Raw genomic sequence first — 20,576 nt, forward strand, 5'->3', positions numbered from 1 at the left:
TTATTTTCAGCTTACAAGCGATCTTGTTTCGAATTTTACCGAGACGATATTAAGTTTGATATATTGATGATACCGCAGATCGATATATTTAGCATTTAAAAATGTTGGGTGCTAATAGAAGGAAAATAAGTTAATTCTCGATTGTATAATATGGTTGAATATAACCAAATTATTCCGTCGACGAACGCTTTCGAGTTTGGTAGCAATATATCCGCGGATATCGAGCGCGTTTTATAAATAGCTTTTACGTCAGGCTCGCGTTTTATGGGCGTCTTTTGCGTCTCGAAGTATTAAAGCATTTTGTCCCGCGCATATCGTGGAGCGTTAACGGGCCATCATTGTACCTGATGCAATTATACCGACGTAATTGCGATCGTGCAAAACGACTCGAGCCGATCATAATAGTTCCGCGATAAAGTACCCCGAGAAACACTCGATTCTCCTCGCGAGATCAAAAACGCCGCATATTAAACGTGGGTCACATTTTAAAAATAATTTTATGCGCTAAAACATGTAGAATTTAATATACGCTCAAATGCTAATTAAATATTGATTAAATTTTTTAGGATATTAACGCGATTAATATTTGAAATCTCGAAGAGAAATTCGCTAAAAGATCCAATAATTTTAATGGGATTTAATAGGATTACTTTGATTTCATGCTGTGTCATATATAATAACTGACTGAAACGCGCATAACCATTTTGCAAAACTGTTGCCAGATTACTAAAATTATACTCGGTCTAATTCGATGATTGAAGGATATAGTCCGCTTTTCGAGAGTATTCACGGATCATATATGTATAATTAAATCCGTAAGCATGGGAGCACTTTAGTTGCACTTAGAGGCCGGATATAGCAACGCGAGAAGGGAACAACCTCGTGCGATTCGTTACGGAATTATTTTGTTATGAGATACAACTTCTTTTCTTAAAACCGGTTCTCTCTTTCTCAGTTGCGCAATAACGACCGCGACTTTTAAAAAGCTATGAATCAAGCTACGTATCATAAAAACACGAGACAAAAAGATATATGTAGTAGTGGAATAAAGAATACATAGCAAGAAGACTTATACTTCTGCTCGCTGCAATAAAGTTATTCAAATGAAAAAAACACTCAACAACCAACTACAACATCTACAACAACCAACACCCCATATTCATCATATAATAAGAAGATACAGAAAAATTATAAGCATAAAAAGTCAAGTAGACTTTATGACCTCTCATAACGATTCGTATACGATATAAAATATCTGAATGCAACATCTAAATTAGTAAGAATTTATTGCATTATTATTATCCTATATGTTGTATATTATATATACATTATTGCATCGTATTATTATTACTGTATTATATTATAGAAATGCGCAGCGCACATTATTTCTTCTCATAAAGATAAAAAGTACAACAGTTTTTTTCGCCCATTAAATCTGACTTGCTAAGAAGTGGAAATAATTAAATAAGCGAAAAACACAGGTAAACAATTTTTTAATTTTCCACTTTGCCACGCAACAAAATGTGAATTTCTCGCAAAATAAAATTTTTCATAAAGTAGCAATTTTCCGTTTTTTACGCTGCTGTAATACGGATGTCCAATTATAAATGTCAATCAACGTAGAAATCCGTCTCTCGGTTTGCCACAAGAAAGAAACAATTAAATAAGGAATATATTCCATAAAAATTTTAATAACGCGAATTTTAACAATATGGCTTACGAAGATTCATGAATAACATTTTGGATATTGCAAAACATAATCTGCACATGCAAATGTTGAAATAAAAGTATGACAAAATAAATTATAAAAAATGAGACAGATGCAAAAAAGAGTGCTGTAAAAAATTTCAGCAGCTTAAAGATTAACTACAACGCAAAAAAAAACCTCAAATAATTTTTTCAGATAAATCAAATAAAATAAAATTGTAAACTTTTTTTTACATATTATATACTTATATACACTATTTCTCAATTGTGCGATGCCTCGATGTCTTATATATACATTTTTGAAAAATATCGGCGATAAACACAAACCTCAATTATACGAAATGTAAAAAGTTAATAATGCTGCAAAAAATTTTAACTACTTAATAAGTCATTAAGTTTAATTACTTAATAAGTCATAATCAGTTATTAAGTAGTTAAAATTTTTGCAGCATAATTATGTACTTTTTACATTTCGTATAATTGAGGCTTGTGTTTACCGCCGATATCTTTAAGCAGTATTTCATCAAAAATTTGCGGAAAAAATTCCCTGTTGAGCTCAAAAGCTATCGTAGTGTCGAAACTTGGTCGAAAAGTATCTCGACGCGAATGTAGACGCTAAATTGCAAATGCCAATTAACACCGTGCGAGTTGGTGTAATCGGGTTTGAGTAATACCGTTAGCTGGCGAATTTAACGTCAGGCGTATGTTAACGTGGAATCTCGCTCATTTCCGCCACCGTATCGCCGTATATATCTCGTGGAATTAACTCCGGCCGGTATAGGTACGTGAAAACACCACAGGAGAGAGAAATTCCAAGAGCTAAAGATAACCCCCCTACCAATTCGCCAAAGCAAGACGGCTATTTTCGCGCCAGCTCGATAAGAGAGCTCGAAAAAAAAGCTCGCGGGAAAGAAAAAAGAGAATTCTTCGAGAGCTTTTCTCGCTCGCGGAGATTAAACACCGTCGGTGCGAAAAACTTTTCTGAAGAACACGCGAAGCGGAATAGAGGACCCAAATGGAATGGAAAAAGAACAGAGAGAGAACGAGGAGAAGAGAAGTTCGAGGGGATCCAAATTAGAACGAACGCCGGACGCGAAAAGTACCGTACGTTCCAGGGTAGATTCCCCCTCCCCCCCCCGGTAGAGGAATTAAGCTTAAGGGGTTAAAGTAGAATGTATTAAAGGGATGGACGCGCGCTGAAGCGTGGAGAAGCGCGAAATAGATGCTCGTGTATTCGCGCGAGAAAGAAAGCGTTTCGTTTTGAGAAGATAGCTGAAGAACAACATGAAATAATTATCGATGTTATTCGATTATTCTTGAAGTGTAGGTAATTGAGAATTTATAAAAATATAGAAAAATCCGCAACATACTCTCCGTAAATAAGTTCATCAATAAATAAATAAATTAATATGCTGCATAATCATTTTTTTACAACAAAGATTATTTAAATAAAATATTGGTATTTTTATTTCCATTTCCTGAATATAAAAATTAAATCTCCTATAATAATGTGTATATTTGTAGGATATTTTTATCGTTATTATATTTATATTTTATAATTTATTATATGTTCCGCCGATATTATTCCTATTTTGACTCGAAAACAAGGTCGGTCGAACGCGCTGTTTTATATATGTATATTTTAATTGTCGAGCCGGTAATGTTTATCGTTTGTGTATTCGTATTATTTGTCTTTTGTCTGGCGAGATAGATTTCGACACAGTAATAATAAGTCAGTCGTTGAAAGTCATCGAACCGAAAAGAAAGCGAAGCGAGACGGTCGCGCGAGAATATCGAGGGAGACGCGATCTTTTATCCAGATCCGAGACCTTTTGTATCAATTAATTAAAAAAACATCTATAATAAAGTAATTATATTATCTATCAAAATTAAAATTACTGAATTACTAAATAAATTCCTACATATTCATAGTGTATTTTATAAAAGCACATATTATTACTTATGAACGAGGAATTTACTTTTATTACTTTTACTGTTACCTTTTGGAAAGTCATCTTTTAAAAAATTCAACTATTCGCGATGTTCTCGGAATATATACCCGCAAACTTGCACATACTCGAGTATTCGGGGAGTTGTGTCGGAACTCGTTTCGTAAACTTTCCCCCAAAGAGCGGAAACGAGGCCGAAAGGGACGACCCCATGATGAGGTTCGAAGAGGTCCGAATTAAAATGCAAGACGGTGCCTTACTAGAATAGTGCGCGGCCACTTTCCTACGGGAATCGTTACCGGAATTTCGCTACCGAATCGCGTTCAAGGACTGGAGAGAATTCGCGAATGTGACTTGAGAAAGTCTTCGAGTTGCCCCATTGTTTCGACTTAATTGAGACTGCGTCGAGGTTGGCTACGTTTAAATCTAGAATGCATATAAAGAAGAAGGATAAATCAACTCGAGTTGAAAAACTACTAAAAAAGTATCCTTGGTGACTTGTATAAAGTCATATCTCGCTCTTGGAATTTTGACGATATTATTACGGTGGCTTATCAAATTTCAGAGTTTTCGTATCAAAGATAACAGAAATTACAGAGAAATATGCTACAATATTCTAGATATTTTACATATTTTATATATATTATTCTGTTTTTATATATTGATATTTTTACAATATTACCCACACAATATCTGTCCTATAAAATATTACAAAATCCTGCTTTGATGAATACAATAATTAAAAGATATTTATGATTCAATAATTATCATTTTATCTTTTATCGCTCATACGGGAATAAATCGAGGTTATCATTAAGTAAAAAGCATTTCTATCATTCTGACATTGATTATGTCGCGAGACAAACTGATTATATAGCAAAATGAATCCCCAGTCATAATTTGAACGAAATTTGGGCCATCTATTTCGACGCTATCGTGGCGTTTCAATATTCAGTACGGCTCGCATTAATATTAAAATTAAAACAATAAAACGTGACGTAAAAAGCTTCTGTTAAGGAAGCCTTGAAAGGCCTTCCATCCGCGAACGAAAGCATCGCGTGCACTAGCTGTCATCAGCCATCCTTTTTTTACGTACGACTTTACTGGTTTGCTAGCCATTTCCGATGATTAATGTCGACCGCGATAGCCCACGCTATCATCTATTATTAGTCGCGAGATTTACGTGAATCGATCACGGCACTGAATCGCAAATCGTCTCAGGATTCTTGTCGCCCCCTCCCTTATTTAACCCGCAAGCGGGAGAGGTGTACCAGATTAATTTAAAATCAATTTCTTCGCACAAAAATTTTATGTTTAAAATTTAAGCTCGATTTCATATAATTTCCGAATTATAAACGTTAAGAGTTTCTCGAGAGAACTAAATTTCCACAATTTAATTAGTTAAAAAAATCTTTCGCTTCGATTAAAGCAAACATTTAACTTTTTTTAATTTGTAATTTAATTATCAAAGTAAATTTATAAGTAAATGTTAAAACACACACATAAAGAATGGTTACTGATATTAAAGTCTGGGACACCTCTCGTATAAAAGGACGACCATTCTAATAAGACTTTAATACTGCCTGCCCGTTGGAATGTTCGTTAAATTGGATTTAAGATGTGCACTCGACGATAGATTTATCTTGCTCGCGTGCGTCCCTACCCTAAGTGAACAATTAATCTCAATCTCCGTTGATGATAATAATTGAATAAAATCCGCGAGGCCGTCTCTCTCGCTCTAATCATTGGCTTCTAATGCCTCTCCTGACCTTTGCGAAATAACTTTATAAAATATTTATGTGAAAAGTTATAGATTTGTGTCGGAATAGTTAGTTCTAATATATTTTTTATTTTCTCGAACTTCTCGTTTATTCTCATTTCACATTTCTTGATTAAAAATTCTTCCACTTACAGCATCATCAATTTACCAAGAGTTATTTCTTTATTACAAATAAAAAAAAAAAAAAATAGAAATAATTGGTTCTCATGTTACTGCTTTATTTGTATCGCCGCGTTTTTTACTTCCGTATCGTCTTTGTCGAAGGTACAATACAATTTCTAGGAAACGCGAGCTAGATGACTAAGTCGCGACGTGACGGAGTAAAGGCCAATCAGAGAGTGACCGAACGATGAAAATTGGAGACTGTGTGTTGGAAATTGCCGCATCAGTATTCCACCAAGAACAAAGTTTCGCATTGCGTTGCGTTAAAATGCTCTCTCGTGAGTTCACGTTGCAACTAATTCTTGATCGCACGCTATTAATAAATCTTTCGCGCTTATAGATAAAATTTACACGTTAACAGATTCGTGTTACGTAACTGCCGATAGTAGCCTAGAAAGTAGGCATTCGCGAATTGCAATGATCGCGCGAGATCGACTTTCGCGTAATAAAAATTTTAAATATAAAATCGTTAGTGAGAATTGACGACCTCGATAAATTATATTTTTAATTACAAGATGATATATATCCTGCGTTCCCATTAACTTCAAGTAAATTTTAATTGAGTCTAGCAAACTCTTTCTTTACTTTCATAAAATATTCACGTAAAAAATTCAATGTTTTAATCCACAAATAGATTATTAGAACATCATTAAATACAATAATTATATTTAGCAGTACTGAAATATTGTTCTAATGGGATGATGATTATTATGTTTCACCAACTATATATTTTAACTTTTAAATAATTCATTTCAAAGTAGAGAAGAGAATTCTGACTTTGATTATTCTTCAAAGAATTTAATATGAAAATTAAAAACGCTTATTAAAAAAGATATCGCTGGAAATATAAAATCGTTTCCACTACTGTCTCTTTTCGTATCACCTTGCGGTTGTATCGTTGATGAGAACCGTTCTGTAACCGGCATTCATGAGGCAGAAACCCGTGCGGGCGCGATGCGATGGACCGAATGATATTTCCATGGAAGATAACGCGCGCTGGCTCATTCAAATTTCAAATTTTCCAAATGACATCGCCGCCGGCAGGGCGCGCAGAACTGGAATCACAATACTTCATCGTGGACAAAGCCACAGAACGAGCCGATGTTCCCTGTTTTGTTGACGAAAGCAACGAGCAGATAGCAGGTATGTGTATATATATCATGAATATTCAGCTGCGCATACATCGCGATATCAAGCGATGCTTCCGCAAGGCTAGCGTAGTCACAGTTCAACTTTTGCGATTAGGAACTATCGATACGTGACTGTAAGAATAACTTTAGATATTTTCTAAACCTTTCCGATCTCCTTGATTTCATATTGGAAAAAAATTTGCTTCAGAAATAATATATATTTTTTATTTTTTCCAGATAAGAAAAAAATACACGTATCTTACGAGATTAGATTACGGCGAGGTGAGAAAAAATAAATAGTGAAAATAAAATAAATAAAGATACACTGAAAGAAAATTTTCTCTTAGAATTTACCCTGAAAATCGTGGGACAATATGGTATGGAAAGAATTTTATGAGAATTTCTCGGATTAATATTTTACAATAAAAATAATATCTATCACAATAAAATATAAAACATGTTTGATTAATTTTACTAAACTGCATAGTAAAATTAATCAAATTTTTTATACTTTATTGTAGATATTATTTTTATTATGATAAATATTAATCAGAGAAATTCTCATAAAATTCTTTCCATACCATATTGTTCTACGATAATCATGATTTTCAGGGTAAATTCTAAGAGAAAATTCTCTCTGTGTAGCTTTAAAATAAAAAAAAACAGCATTATTATTAGTATATGTATAAAATACGTATTTTTTTACTTAAACATATGATTTTCTCAAATTAGTATTTTCAAATTCACGACACTATATGCTTTGATTGTTTCCCCACGATATTTGTCTTCGGTTTAAGCGAGATCTGTCTATCCCGAAAAGTTATAAGCACGCTCGGCATGACACGTCCGCGCTTCCTACTTAATCGAAAGTCTCTTCGTTCCGGCAGAATTGGCAGAGTCAAAGTTTTCCGGGCACGGAAATTGCGGGAATCGCAATAAAGCTTCTTGCCGAAGTTCCGACTGTAACGTGTTTGGGACTATTGCAATTAGACGCCGGCAAAATCCTAATTGCGTTCGGGGTTCACGAATACACCGTCAAGTTTAATGTATTGAACTAAAATCTATCGAAATACACATTGCTAAGATAATGTGTATATAACGTGTATATAACGTAAAATTCGTCTCGGATAACAAACTTTAAAGAATATTATAAAAAAGTAAAAAATTAAAAACAAAATGAATATAAAATATGAAAAAATGTATTTCTATAATTTTATATTTAATAAGTATATACAATAAAAATATCGTAGTATTTCTCTCCCTTTCTTTTAAAAAATTCCGTACGCTGCATGTAATAATAAAAACAATTCATGCAAAAAATATTATCTTTTACGGAAGATGCGTGGAAATGACATATATTTTTGCACATGTTATCGCAAAAAGAACCATTAATTTCGAACTTAGAATTGGATAACACACTGCAGTCACAGACACTTCGATCGTCACACACAACTGTCATGTGGGGAAAAAAAACAACGATTTCCGTATTCACAATGTTTCGCGATATGTATCAACCATGGCGTCGTTGATAAATCATTCGGGATTTATGAACCAACCTTGCAATAAACGCGACAGCAAATATGAGAATGTCAAGTTGCATCGCGGAAAACACGTTTTCAAAATATACAGGGTGTCATTCCAGTTATATATTTTACACCGTATGTGCACGGACAGTCAATTTTACGAAAAAAAGAAATTATAATTTATCTGTCATTCGTATAAATTTTAAAATAAAAATTAATGTAAATTTTTAAAAAAATAAAAAGTAAAACGTCGCAATTTGTGTATAAAGAAAATGTTTTATACGGAGCATCCATGAATATGTGCAAGATCGATCCGGCAAATCTTTTTCCGGTTACACACGTTTTTCGAAATACAGAATGCTCGACACGCTCCACTATAATAAATCATGCTGAAATTCCGATAATTTTCACAATAATCACCGATAAGAATCCAGTTCACGTGGAATGCTGCGATTTCAAACGTTTTCCAATTGAAATATTTCAGTCTAATTGAAAACTTTATGCTATTAATTTTAAAACGATAATTGTGATTTCCAATCCAATAAACGCTTCAACACAAGCTTCAATTTCTACATTCGTTTATAAAACTATTGTAAATAATTCAGTTCGTTAATGAACTATGTACCAGCTATTAAATAAACATTACTTCTGCGCTGTGATCGTATAATTTTACAATATTAAGTTAATTAATCATTATATTTCATGTTTTTGAATTATAATTAAATGTAAACTAAAATCACAAGACAATATGAACATCATTTCTCATATTTCTTGGTGAAAATAAATTATTATTGTTATTGGATTCGTATTATGTTAAAAATTACTTCATTCTGTAATTTACATTTTAAATTGTAGACACATATTTTCTTTCTCTTCAAATTATTCAAAACTACTTTTTCACACTTAAATTGCTTTTTTTGTGCATTTTTATTTTACTAATAAAAGTTCATCGCGTTCAATCTTATACTTTGATTTTGAAAAAAAGATTATAATTTGTTCAGAAAAAAAAAGGAAACAAAAATTATATTCTCCGAACGAAGGAAGAGACAGTGTCGTATCGTCCGTAATGACAGATGTCTGTACACCCACGTCGAAAATATATTCTGCGATAACAATTTTCGAAAGAAATCGTGAGAGCAGATGCATTTTTGCAGAGATAAAACGTGAAGCTTAAGCTACAAATTCGGTCTGATCTTGACTATCTTCTTCTACTGCTTCGATATATCCGTTTGTTATCGGAAGAAAAAAATGAAAAGTTTGCAGCAGTGGCTCAAATATTTTTTGTCGATTTGACCGAATTCAATGACGTATATATTTTAGACTAATCACGATAAGTATAGCAGATTCATATAAAAAACAAAAGAAATATATATAAGAGATATAAAAGATCTGAATTTCTATTTCAATCAGTTTAGCTCGTCTATCTGTCCATTTCAATTTACATACGAGATTTAAAATCGATGGTAGAATAACAAGTTCCCTGTATATAGGTATGCATATTTTGTGAAAAACATGTGAAAACCGATAGAAGCAAAGTAAAAATAACTCACTGTTGATTGCGCAAGTCTAAAAGTTACTAGAGCGTAAGTCAACGTCCTATTGTATATGGAAAGGAATACAAATTTTCTATACGATACAACGATTACGTATTCTCTATATATCTTTATATTTAGAATTAAATCGATGGAAGACACATATACAAATCAGAAGAGAATAATGCTATTATCAGGATTGAATTATTTACTCTAAATAATTAATGTCAAAAATTGAATATATATTTAAAACTTAAATTAAAAATATATTTAAACGTTAAAAATGTTTTAAAAATATAATTTAATTGTTATATTATAAATACCATTTTATACTCCATCTTGGAGATATTTTTACAAAATATTGAAGTTTGAACTATTCAAATTGAATCCGAAAGAAGAATGGTTAACTTTATAAGTGGACCAAAAATTCTACCTATCTGCCAGTATTATTTCTGAATATATAAAGTATGCAGATATTACAAAGTAAGAGAATTGAACGAAAGAAACGATAAAACGATGTTTCCTCCATCACCGTGGAAGAAGCAATATTTCTCCGCAAAATTGAATCCGACGTTAACCTCGAAGAAAAAGAGACTCCGAGCTGTTCTTTGATAAACCGTCACTCAATTTTTACTGTTTACAAAAAATTTCCAAATTTTTTTTGTTACTTTTAATCGCGCGAAACAGTGGTAACTTTTCTATAACATAATCTTCTCTACATTTTATTTTATCCCCTTTTCCCGGCGCGCATGAGAAATGATTCAATCTTCGATTTTCTCCCCAGCCGTGCGATCACGATCCACAGTCATTTCGTCGACGTCTATATAGGAAACGCACGTGCGCGCAATGAACCCCAAAATTACGATATCGTTTCGAGTATCGTATCCTTGTTTGCCCCTCGCGTATCCGATTCTGTCCTGCGGCTGCTTCGAATTTGCCAACTTTAACGAGGCAACTTGGAAAGTTCTACGAGCGCGCGAGTCGAGACTCTCCTCTATTGGATTTCAAGTTATCGAGCGTTTCACGGTGCGGCTTCCTACTCGGCTTTTACGAGTAAAACGTAACCTCAGATCGCGCGCGCGTTTGCAATACTCTTTCACCCTCTCTCCGGGGGCGCGTATCACCCTCCTTCGACCATAAAAGCTCTCACCCCCTCCCCCTTGACCCCTCTCCACCTAAATAGGAATCCAATTTCTCAATTGAAAGCGGATTTTTATCATTCGCCCGTTAAATCGTTTACCCGAAACGCGACGTGATTGGAACGATTTGCCGTTAAATCTGCGTGTTTATCCGCGAAAAAATCTATGTATCTGATAAAAAGCGAATACATATGTAAATATATAAAAACTTATTTCCATAAGAATGCGAAATTCCTGAGAAAAAAAATAGACAAGTAAATTTAGATAAACCCTCAGGTGTCGGATAAAATTGTTATTTTATGTAAAATAACGTAAATTCTGTACCTTAAAAGATACAAATTGCTTATTTCACCATTGTAAACCTTGAAGGCATTGTATTATACAATCGCATTATAATTCCATTCTGCATTATTACGATGATTCAAAATAGAGAAGCGGAGAAAAGTAGAAAACAAAAGATATTATTTCTGCATACTTTTTATGCGAGGCAAAATACAAAACGAAGTGGAACACTTTTTATTGAGTAACGTTTCTTGCAGAGGTAAAGTGCTATTATTAATTAGAGGAGGCTCAAGACCATCAGCTTCTTTTTTATATCGCCGACCTATTTCTGCATTCCTAAGGGAAATTAATCGAAACGAAAAGACCTCGAAAAAGTCGACTTTAATTCGTTATAATAACCCCTCGAAGAGAGAGACCACTCTCTTAAACGAAATTTAATCCGTTTATATACCATCATGCTACGTCGCACATCGCAGTTATATTTTATGAGCTACGAGACAAGACGAAGATGACTCCAGGGGACTCGCTCGTCGTCGTAAGAAAAAAAATTTATGCGTTCGTTATCGGTGCAGGGGAATCAAATTTAAATTATAGGTATCTCCTTCTTCGCATATATCTCTCTCTCTCTTTTACAGCATACTCTTAATACTCGTGAAAATTGCAAAAAGAACAGAACACCGCTAACGGCGATGTTTTCAAAGCTCTTCTCTCTCGTTATTTTCCGAAAAATCGTTTATGCATGAAAATATTTTTCTTCCAAATAAAAATGCCACGCGCGATCCCGACATATCGAAATTCGATATGTGTATAAAAGTATATAACGCGCGCACACCTCTCCTATTTTTCCGGTTTTCATCATCTACAGATATTTTAAAACGTTCCTCCTGCGAAGATGGAATTTCTCAAATTGACGATGCAAGAAAAACAAATATGCTGTGTTACTCCAAAATCGTTTCCATCCGCGTATAATAATATAGCTTCAAGGTACCAATTTCTAATATTTACGGAACATTTTTAAAAACTGCATAGTATTCAAATTGGAAATAATCCTATGTATACAATATCGTATTCGACGTATTCAATCGCTATTCAATGACATATGCGCATATATAACTAGCTCTTATTGAGAACCAGGCGCACTAATGCGCATAGGCAATAACCAGCTTAACAGTAAACTATCATATATTGTGGGTTGATTAGCATGCAAATGGTCAAATATTTATCTAACAAATGCGGCGCGTTTAATAACGGAAAATAATGGAAATGTTATAAATCATGTACAAAATGTAATTGTAAATAGAAGATAAATAAAATATAGATAGAAATGAAATAAATCTATATGCAATCAATGCTGCATTAGCATTTTTTGACCAATTTGGAGTCTTTCTCGATGAATATATCCAGACATTAAAAGTTAAGTAATTAGCAATTAAAAAAAGAGCCATTTCGTAAATTAAAATCAGAAATGCAAGTCTCAACAACCAAATCATATTCTTTAATTATTTTTAAGTAACTTTACTTATATAGAAATTAAATTTAAGATTTAATTAGAGATTTAAGATAATAAATTAAAAATAATAAAAGATGATTAAAGATAGATAAAAATATAGATAAAATATATAAGAGATAACAAAAAATGATAAACTTCTTCGGAATTTGTGTGTGTATTAGATCTATCTTTAAATTTAATCTTTTCCATAATTGAATTCTTTGATTGACATAATATCATTATAAGAATTTACTCTATTATTTGTAAATAAAAATAAATTTAAAATTTATTTGGAGGTTTAGACGAGGCGTGATTTAAATTTGATCAACAAATTATTTTTTCTTTTATGATTTACGCATCGAACTTTAAGTTTCGTCAAACTTCTGACAGGCGCTAATTGAAACGCTTTAAAATATACATTCAATTTGAACTCTGTCTGGCGACATGAGTATCGACCGACGCAATCTGCGACCTATGTATGTTACTGAGCTAGTAAAATGCGAAAGTGATTAGCGGCGCGCGTATCTTAATTGAAGCTCTTATCTCGAATATGAAATTGCGGTAGGTTTACGAGGACGCGAAACGATAACGCGTTACCCCATAAATCTACTCTTCACGTTTTACCGACATAACCGTACTATAAACATTGACTCGATGATTCGCAATTTGGTCGATGGCCAAAACGCGAACCGCTGTCTTCGGTGGATTTTTTTCTCCGAGACGCAATCAAAAGTGAATTTTTTGATCGTTTTTCTTTTCGAACAAATATTGACGTGAAACAGTGCTCGCAGCTCTTATTTCAACGATTGATTGTTAAATACGAGTACCATGATATCATGTTGTGGGTAGCACGATAGCATCGTATTGTATTCACAAAGAATTGGAATTGTTCATCTATAGTCGATCTTCTGTTCGAGCAAAATGTTATTTTAAATATTATATGTATATATATTAAATAATAAAATTATAAAAATAGAAAAAAAAATATAAAAATATAAAATTAAAATTATTTTATTTTAACTGTGATTTAATGTTACACTGGTTAATATATTCCGCATTTTATTATACAAAAGAGTCTATTACACATATATTAATTTACTCTGATGTGTGATTTATTTTAAAAAATTTATTAGAAATAATTAAAAAATAAAATTTAATTAATTGAAGAATTTAATAAATATTTTCAAAAAAAATTCCATAGATAAAATTTATTTTATATTCTGAACATATATAAATGTTGTTCAACTAGTATACCACAATTCAACCCGAATATATACGTATCTGGAAAAGATCGAAACTGCTCGCCACTGATACTATCGATGTTAAAACGGCTCTGCAGTACTCTCGACGATATCGGTTACTGCATTTTAACATACAATGACCATAATCCGGCTCATATAAATCAACAATGACCGAGATAGATGCCGCTCTCGATAGATTCAGGACAGGGACAGCAGCAGCTAGAGCACGGTTTCGAGGCAAAAAGCGGATGACATGATCGAGATCGCGTGACCGCCGCACAATGTCGACATAAATTATTTATGAATTACGGTCCATCGGTGCAAAAGTATAAGTGAGCGAATTTCTTTGTGTGTGTGTGTATTATATATATGTATATATATACATATATATTTCGTGCATTTACATGACGCGTTCACGCGGTGCGGCTTCCAGTGGAAGCCACATTCTTAAAGATAATGTTCGTCATCGAATGCTCGACGACCTTTTCGCGGCACGAGAGAATCGCGAGATTATTGTCAAGTTTTTTTACTCTTTCAGAGGTTAATCTCCGAGCCGTGTAGCTATATGTAGTTTTCTGCGTGTGGCGAATGAATGCACGCGGGGAATGCTAATCCTATCCGTTCGATCAGCCGAGAATTTTTTTGCAAAGGTGAATATACTATAGTAACAGTGTGGTCATAATTAATGCATAAGATAAATCAGAACTGACCTCTCTTTATTTTTTTTTCTAGCCATTAATCGAAGAGAGATTTTTTCTTCATTTTATGTTAATGAAAACTTGTTTGAGACTCGAGAGCGCTTTGAATAAATATAAATATCTCAGATGTAAAAATAATTCATTAAAATTTAACATAGAGCAATTTGTTGAATAAGTTGCAACTGATAATGAGAAAAAAGTTATAATTGCGTTAAATTAATAATTATAATACTTATGTACTTATTCTCACCCATAATATGCATATTATAATGCAACTAATGTAAATAAAATATGTAAAGGGCATTTCGATAACGCGCAGTGGGCATTTTCAGATAATCTTTATACCTCACAAGTGCACACGGAAGGAAGATAGTTGCGGGATGCGGTGCGATACATTATCGCAAATTGCACGTATCCACCGAATGACAATTGTCCCGCGAACGCAGGTAAAGTCACAGCACACACATATACACAGGCGATTACGGTGCGACAATAATGTGTTGCTTATGAGTATATTATAGAAATACTTATTGTGTTGTGACCGCACGGTAGATAAAGAGTCTCTAATGCGAACCAGCAGTGCATGCAATATTTTCACGCTCGGTAGAACACGTCACGATTTTGACTCGAGAAAAAATGACCGTGTACACATCATCTTTACTTTGTGACTTGTTAAATTAAAACCTGCATACAGCTCAGAGAAAGCAAGATGAAAATCTCCAAAACACATTATGTAATGTACTTAATATCTTTCCGGTCTTTATATACATTATATATATATATATACACAAAGAAAATTTTCTCTTAGAATTTACGCTGAAAACCATGGTAATCGTGGGACAATATGGTATGAAAAGAATTTTATGAGGATTTCTCTGATTAATATTTATCACAATAAAAAATAATATCTATCACAATAAAATATAAAATATGTTTGATTGATTTTACTAAAAGTATAATTTTACTAAAAGTATAGTAAAATTAATCAAACATATTTTAAAAATTCTTTCCATACCATAACCATACGATTACCATGATTTTCACAGTAAATTCTAAGAGAAAATTCTCTCTCTGTGTATATACATTATATAGTTTGTAGAACTATAATACCACGTTTTCATTATACATATAATAATTACTCTTTCGCGAAATCTACTCTCACCGCGAAAAATATATCGATATATATTCTTTTTTTATTACCATAAAAAAAGAAGATTATAAAGCGGCTCATTAATAAAAAGCGTGCGCAATATTTAAAAAATTTTTATCCGAAGCTCACAATGAGTTAAGCGACAGATGCTGGTTGGGCGTGCTTTAATTTTCAGATTTGCGCTTCTAAACCGCTGCAAAATTGCAAAATCCTCGTGAATATATAATATAAAAGCAGCGCGGTGAGAAAAGAAATATTCCGTGCCTTGCGTGCGGTACAATAGCACGTTTTGTCGAGCAATATATTTCGACATTTCGCATTTCAATTTGTTGCGACACGCGCAACAACAAAGAACATCTGTTTCGCACGTCAGACGCTAATTAAAACTTAAATTAGATAAGTTTCTAGACAATGTATGCAAAAATCCGTGTAAAATGTTCTTAATATTTCACGAAATATAGAAAGTGTAAAACAAATTATCAAGTAAAGAAGATATAAAATAAATAATTTCTTTTTGCGATGTGAAATATACATATATATATTAAGCTTTACCAAACACTATTTTAATCAGAAAATATATGTTTTTAATAACATATAACAAAAATAATATTAATATGCAAAGATTCATATTATAATATAATAAATCCATTTAATAAGAATGATTGCAATTATTTACATTTATGGGGGGAAAAAAAATTGCAAGTTTATGCAATTTGAAGCTAAATTAACTCCTCGTATATCAGCAGTCCGTATTGTTAGTTATTTTTCGCCTGACAATATACTGGATTATTTCTATCGGAATAAAGTCGAATAATTATGCGCAGACAGAGTTGGAACGAGCAGATTTCGTTCGAATCGGGCATTGTACAATCGACTCTAGATTTTCTATGAGACAAAGATTTTCGTCGGTAGATGTAAAAAAAAGAAAGAAAAAAAAAAGAAAGTTTCTCGTCCCGACGAAAAGCATCGGACAGGTATTAAGAAAGCACTCGTCGCGATCGTCTGAACTTTGTCGTGCCATTTCGAAGATTGGATTTTTATGGAGGATTTCTTCGTATCAATCGTCCTTTCTTGGCGACAACTTTCTTGAATCGAGACGTAAAAATCGCTTGCCAACTCGATATAAATATACCGAAAAGATTGTACGAAAAATGTACGTCTAAAATTCAAGTGCTTCTGATCCGCAATTTTTGATATTCAATAGAAAAGCTCAACGCATTTAATTTTAGAAAAAATTGAGTTTTTCTTTCCTTTATAAAAATATATATTAAATTGTAAAAAAACAACCATTTGTGTGTGTGACATTCGAATACATTTTTTTTTTTTTTTTCAATCAAAAAGTATCTGCTACGTTTCCAGTTTATTTTACCCTAATTTACTTAAAAGTTATAGCAAAAGTTCATTAAGAATAGAAATCATGAGAAAATTGTACTCACATTAAATGTAGAAATAAGATGTCCACGTATCCAAGGAGAGATCCTTCTTCTATCTGAAATAAATAAAATGAATTCATGTAGAAGAAGATAAACGAGTAAATATAAAAATATCTTTATTTATAATATTAATTAAACGCAAAACAAAGCACTTTTAAATTTCCTGTGTTTATTCTCCAGTTATTAATTATAAGTATCGATATAAATAATCTTGCTATACTGATTATATATCACAAGGTTATAAAATCTTTTAAAAGATAAAAGTAATTAACTTTTACTACTATCACACACAATGTGTTATCTTAATATTAGTCATTTTATCATGAAAATATATAGTGATATAAAAATTGTTATTTCTAAACAAAATGTATTCTATAATTAAAGTAATATTCCAGAAAAGAAGATAAAATATATATTCGATAAAATACATATTTATATAGGTAATAGAAAACATTTAAGATAAAAATTAAATTATAGAAGACGACAAAAGTTTCTTTCGTTCTTTTTATGCATCGATATATCGCTGCTTTTCGCATAACTATGCAAAATCACGAATCATAGAATAATATGCGATGTAATACAACGGATATGAGTCGGTTAAAATGTCCGAGAATGGGCCAGACGCAGGAGTTTCTGCAGAGAGGGAGAAAAAAATTGCGAATAAATAACGGTTATAAATGCGCGCTATCGTCGAATTATTATGCTATCTTCGCATGGCATGACTCGTGCGAAATAACGCTACGTAATATACGAACGAAATAGCTCGTGTATATGCGTGTAAGAAAAATTTTAGTAAATTACACAATCGATGTAAATTCAAAAGACTCGCGATGTAAAAAAATGATTTGGACTAAAATAAATTGAAACGTCGAAATAATATGAGAGAAAATTCTTGAAGATTATTTCGGTATGGAATTATTTCATTAGTAAGAAATAAAAATACATATGCTTTCTCAACAACTTATGTTAATCGCACATTAAGATACGAATCCTCTCATCATTAAATTTTCTTGATGTTTGAATCTGCATTGATAATAACAATTTTTTATTTGCGCGAGTTGTGGTTTATATTTATCGTCATGAATTTTTAGAGCGGTGATTCGCATAGTAAATACAACGAAACTAATTGCAATTGCAACACGAGTGGTATAATAATGGCTATTATAGGAGTTAAAGTGCAACGAACGTACGCGAGAAAAAAAGACGATCACAAGGCCGGTAATGACAATGCACGCGCAGTATTTTTTTTCCCTGTAATTGTCTACGCGACGACCTGCATTTTGAACAGGAAAAAGTAGACGCGTTAAAAATTCCTCAGACTTACGGGGTTTTCGAATTATTTAAAACCGTATAGGTCAACGGAATTTATCTCATTGTCAGATAAGACCTTTATCTGAAAATAGGTAAGATCAGATAAAATCTTTACATATTTTCAAGTTTTGACAAACTAGCTAACAATCTTCCCATCACATATACCTCCGTTAAATGTACGAACAGATAAAACTATAAACCTAAAATTTTTCACACAATAGAATTTCTTATTGTTTTTCTTTCTTTTTCTTTTTGTGACAAACGTATATAAAATTTAAAGAAAAAAAATTAAAAACTTGCGCATTACTTTCATTAAGATATAAAATATTTTTAATTTTAAAATATTAAATATTAATATAGATATATATTAATATACATATTAATGACGCACAATATTAATAAAGAACCTACAGAGATTTATTTTTTCATATTTAATATCATAAAAAATGAATAATGTAAAAAAATTAATAACTAAAATTCGGCATGCCAAAGCTTGATTCAATTTGTTAAAAAAAAAAAAAAAAAAATTATTCGTACATCTCTCGAGTACACGGAGCCGGAACTAATGCGATTCTCATGAAACACGGGAACGTTCTATTGGGCGATGTAATCGCGTCCCTTGTCGTAGGTAGATTCAATTAAACGTTGAACATCGCAGCTGGACAAGTATTAGAGTATCGAGTCGGACAAGTATTAGAGTATCAAGTTCAATTTTCGGTGACCGAACAAAAGTCCGAATATGTCCAATTCAAGATGTATTTGCTTTATTTTTATCTTGTTTAGAAAAACATAAAAATCTTGTTTTAGAGAAAATCTTATGTTTAAAGAATTAGAGAAAACATATTTTTTAATCATCCCAGATTTAACGAATATCAATCATAGATTCTTTGAAAAATTGAAGGATTATAAGAGAATAAAGATCTCTTCTTAATAAAAATAAAACAAAACTAATGAAATAACGAATAACTTTTATCGCGCTTAAAATGCATTTTAAATAAAAAAAATTGCATTTTAAATAAAAAAATATATTTCTATAGAATTTCTATGATAGTTAATCGAAATTATGCGTGTGTTTTGCGATCCATTTTTACTCAACGATAATATTTTACGAATAACAAGAAATAAGAGAGAAAGCGAATAAAACGGTTTTCATACTGACTTAATTTTAATGGATGACCGAGGAGGGAGAGATGACACGTAATAAACAAACGGAGCTCGGACAGGAAATTCGATTCGCGAAGTCGTTCCGACGCGCTTTATTCATGGCGCTCGACTTCGAGGGCAGAGGAGATATTCGCTCGCCCCTTCGTTCACGGCGTGTTTTATCGCGTAATCAAGCCAAAAGCGAGATCTACGATCTCCAGGCTTTCTCACTCCCTTTCTCTTGGAATAGAGAGGAGCTAGCTAACCAAACGAGAGACGATCTCCGTTTTCAGCTGCTCCTAAAACTCGGCTTCTTCGGGGTGATAATACGAGAAACGCTCCCGAGAATTATTTCGCACGAATACTACTGCAGATGGAATATATCCGACAGAAGATTCAAGAATTTTTCAAAGAATTTTCATTATTCATTCTTTTGTTTTATCCGTCAATTGTGAATCTTTTTTATTAATGCAGAATCAATTTCTTTTTTAAAACAGAAAATGTCAAAGTAATTTTTTAATATCAATAATGTATTCGGTAATACACTATTAAATTAAATTAGCAAGTATCTTTGTATATTTAAACGACTCATAAGATATATATTTGCGTAAAAATCCTTAAAAGCAATTGTTTTTTTTTAAGTCCAAAAATATCTACATTCTATCCATTTATATCAATTCACATCGCTACTAATTAATATATATCACAGTCTTTTAAATTAAAGATTGCTCAACAGTTTATCCTAATATACTTATTTTAATTTCTCTATATTATTCTTTTAAATAAAATTTGTTTTATACGTTCGACTCGCTTGATTCGTATCCGCGACACCGTATACATCGGAGACCGCCCTTGGGTACGACTCAGCAGCGCTCAACGAAATCGAGTTCTCGTCCGCTTTATCCGC

General features: G+C 32.4%; 2 protein-coding genes across 4 annotated transcripts in view; one reads left to right on the forward strand and one right to left on the reverse strand.

The window, feature by feature from the left end:
• Nucleotides 1-20,576, reverse strand: part of LOC145943675 (beta-1,4-N-acetylgalactosaminyltransferase bre-4) — a 109,771-nt gene that overhangs the window by 52,895 nt on the left and 36,300 nt on the right. For all 3 annotated transcript variants that reach the window (XM_083051406.1, XM_083051407.1, XM_083051405.1), the window contains one exon: nt 17,219-17,271. The gene's annotated coding sequence lies outside the window, so the exon portion shown is untranslated. The remainder of the gene's footprint in view (nt 1-17,218; nt 17,272-20,576) is intronic.
• On the forward strand, nt 6,422-7,773 carry LOC145943953 (uncharacterized). Its single transcript, XM_083051872.1, has 3 exons — nt 6,422-6,741; nt 6,966-7,010; nt 7,616-7,773. The coding sequence occupies exons 1-3, from the start codon at nt 6,558-6,560 to the stop codon at nt 7,771-7,773; spliced, it is 387 nt and encodes a 128-aa protein (XP_082907998.1). The 5' UTR covers nt 6,422-6,557.

This window comes from Prenolepis imparis, unplaced genomic scaffold, assembly GCF_030444845.1.
Source record: "Prenolepis imparis isolate NDT839.2.m4 unplaced genomic scaffold, iyPreImpa1.0 SCAF_12, whole genome shotgun sequence".
NCBI classification, from domain to species: Eukaryota; Metazoa; Arthropoda; class Insecta; order Hymenoptera; family Formicidae; genus Prenolepis; species Prenolepis imparis.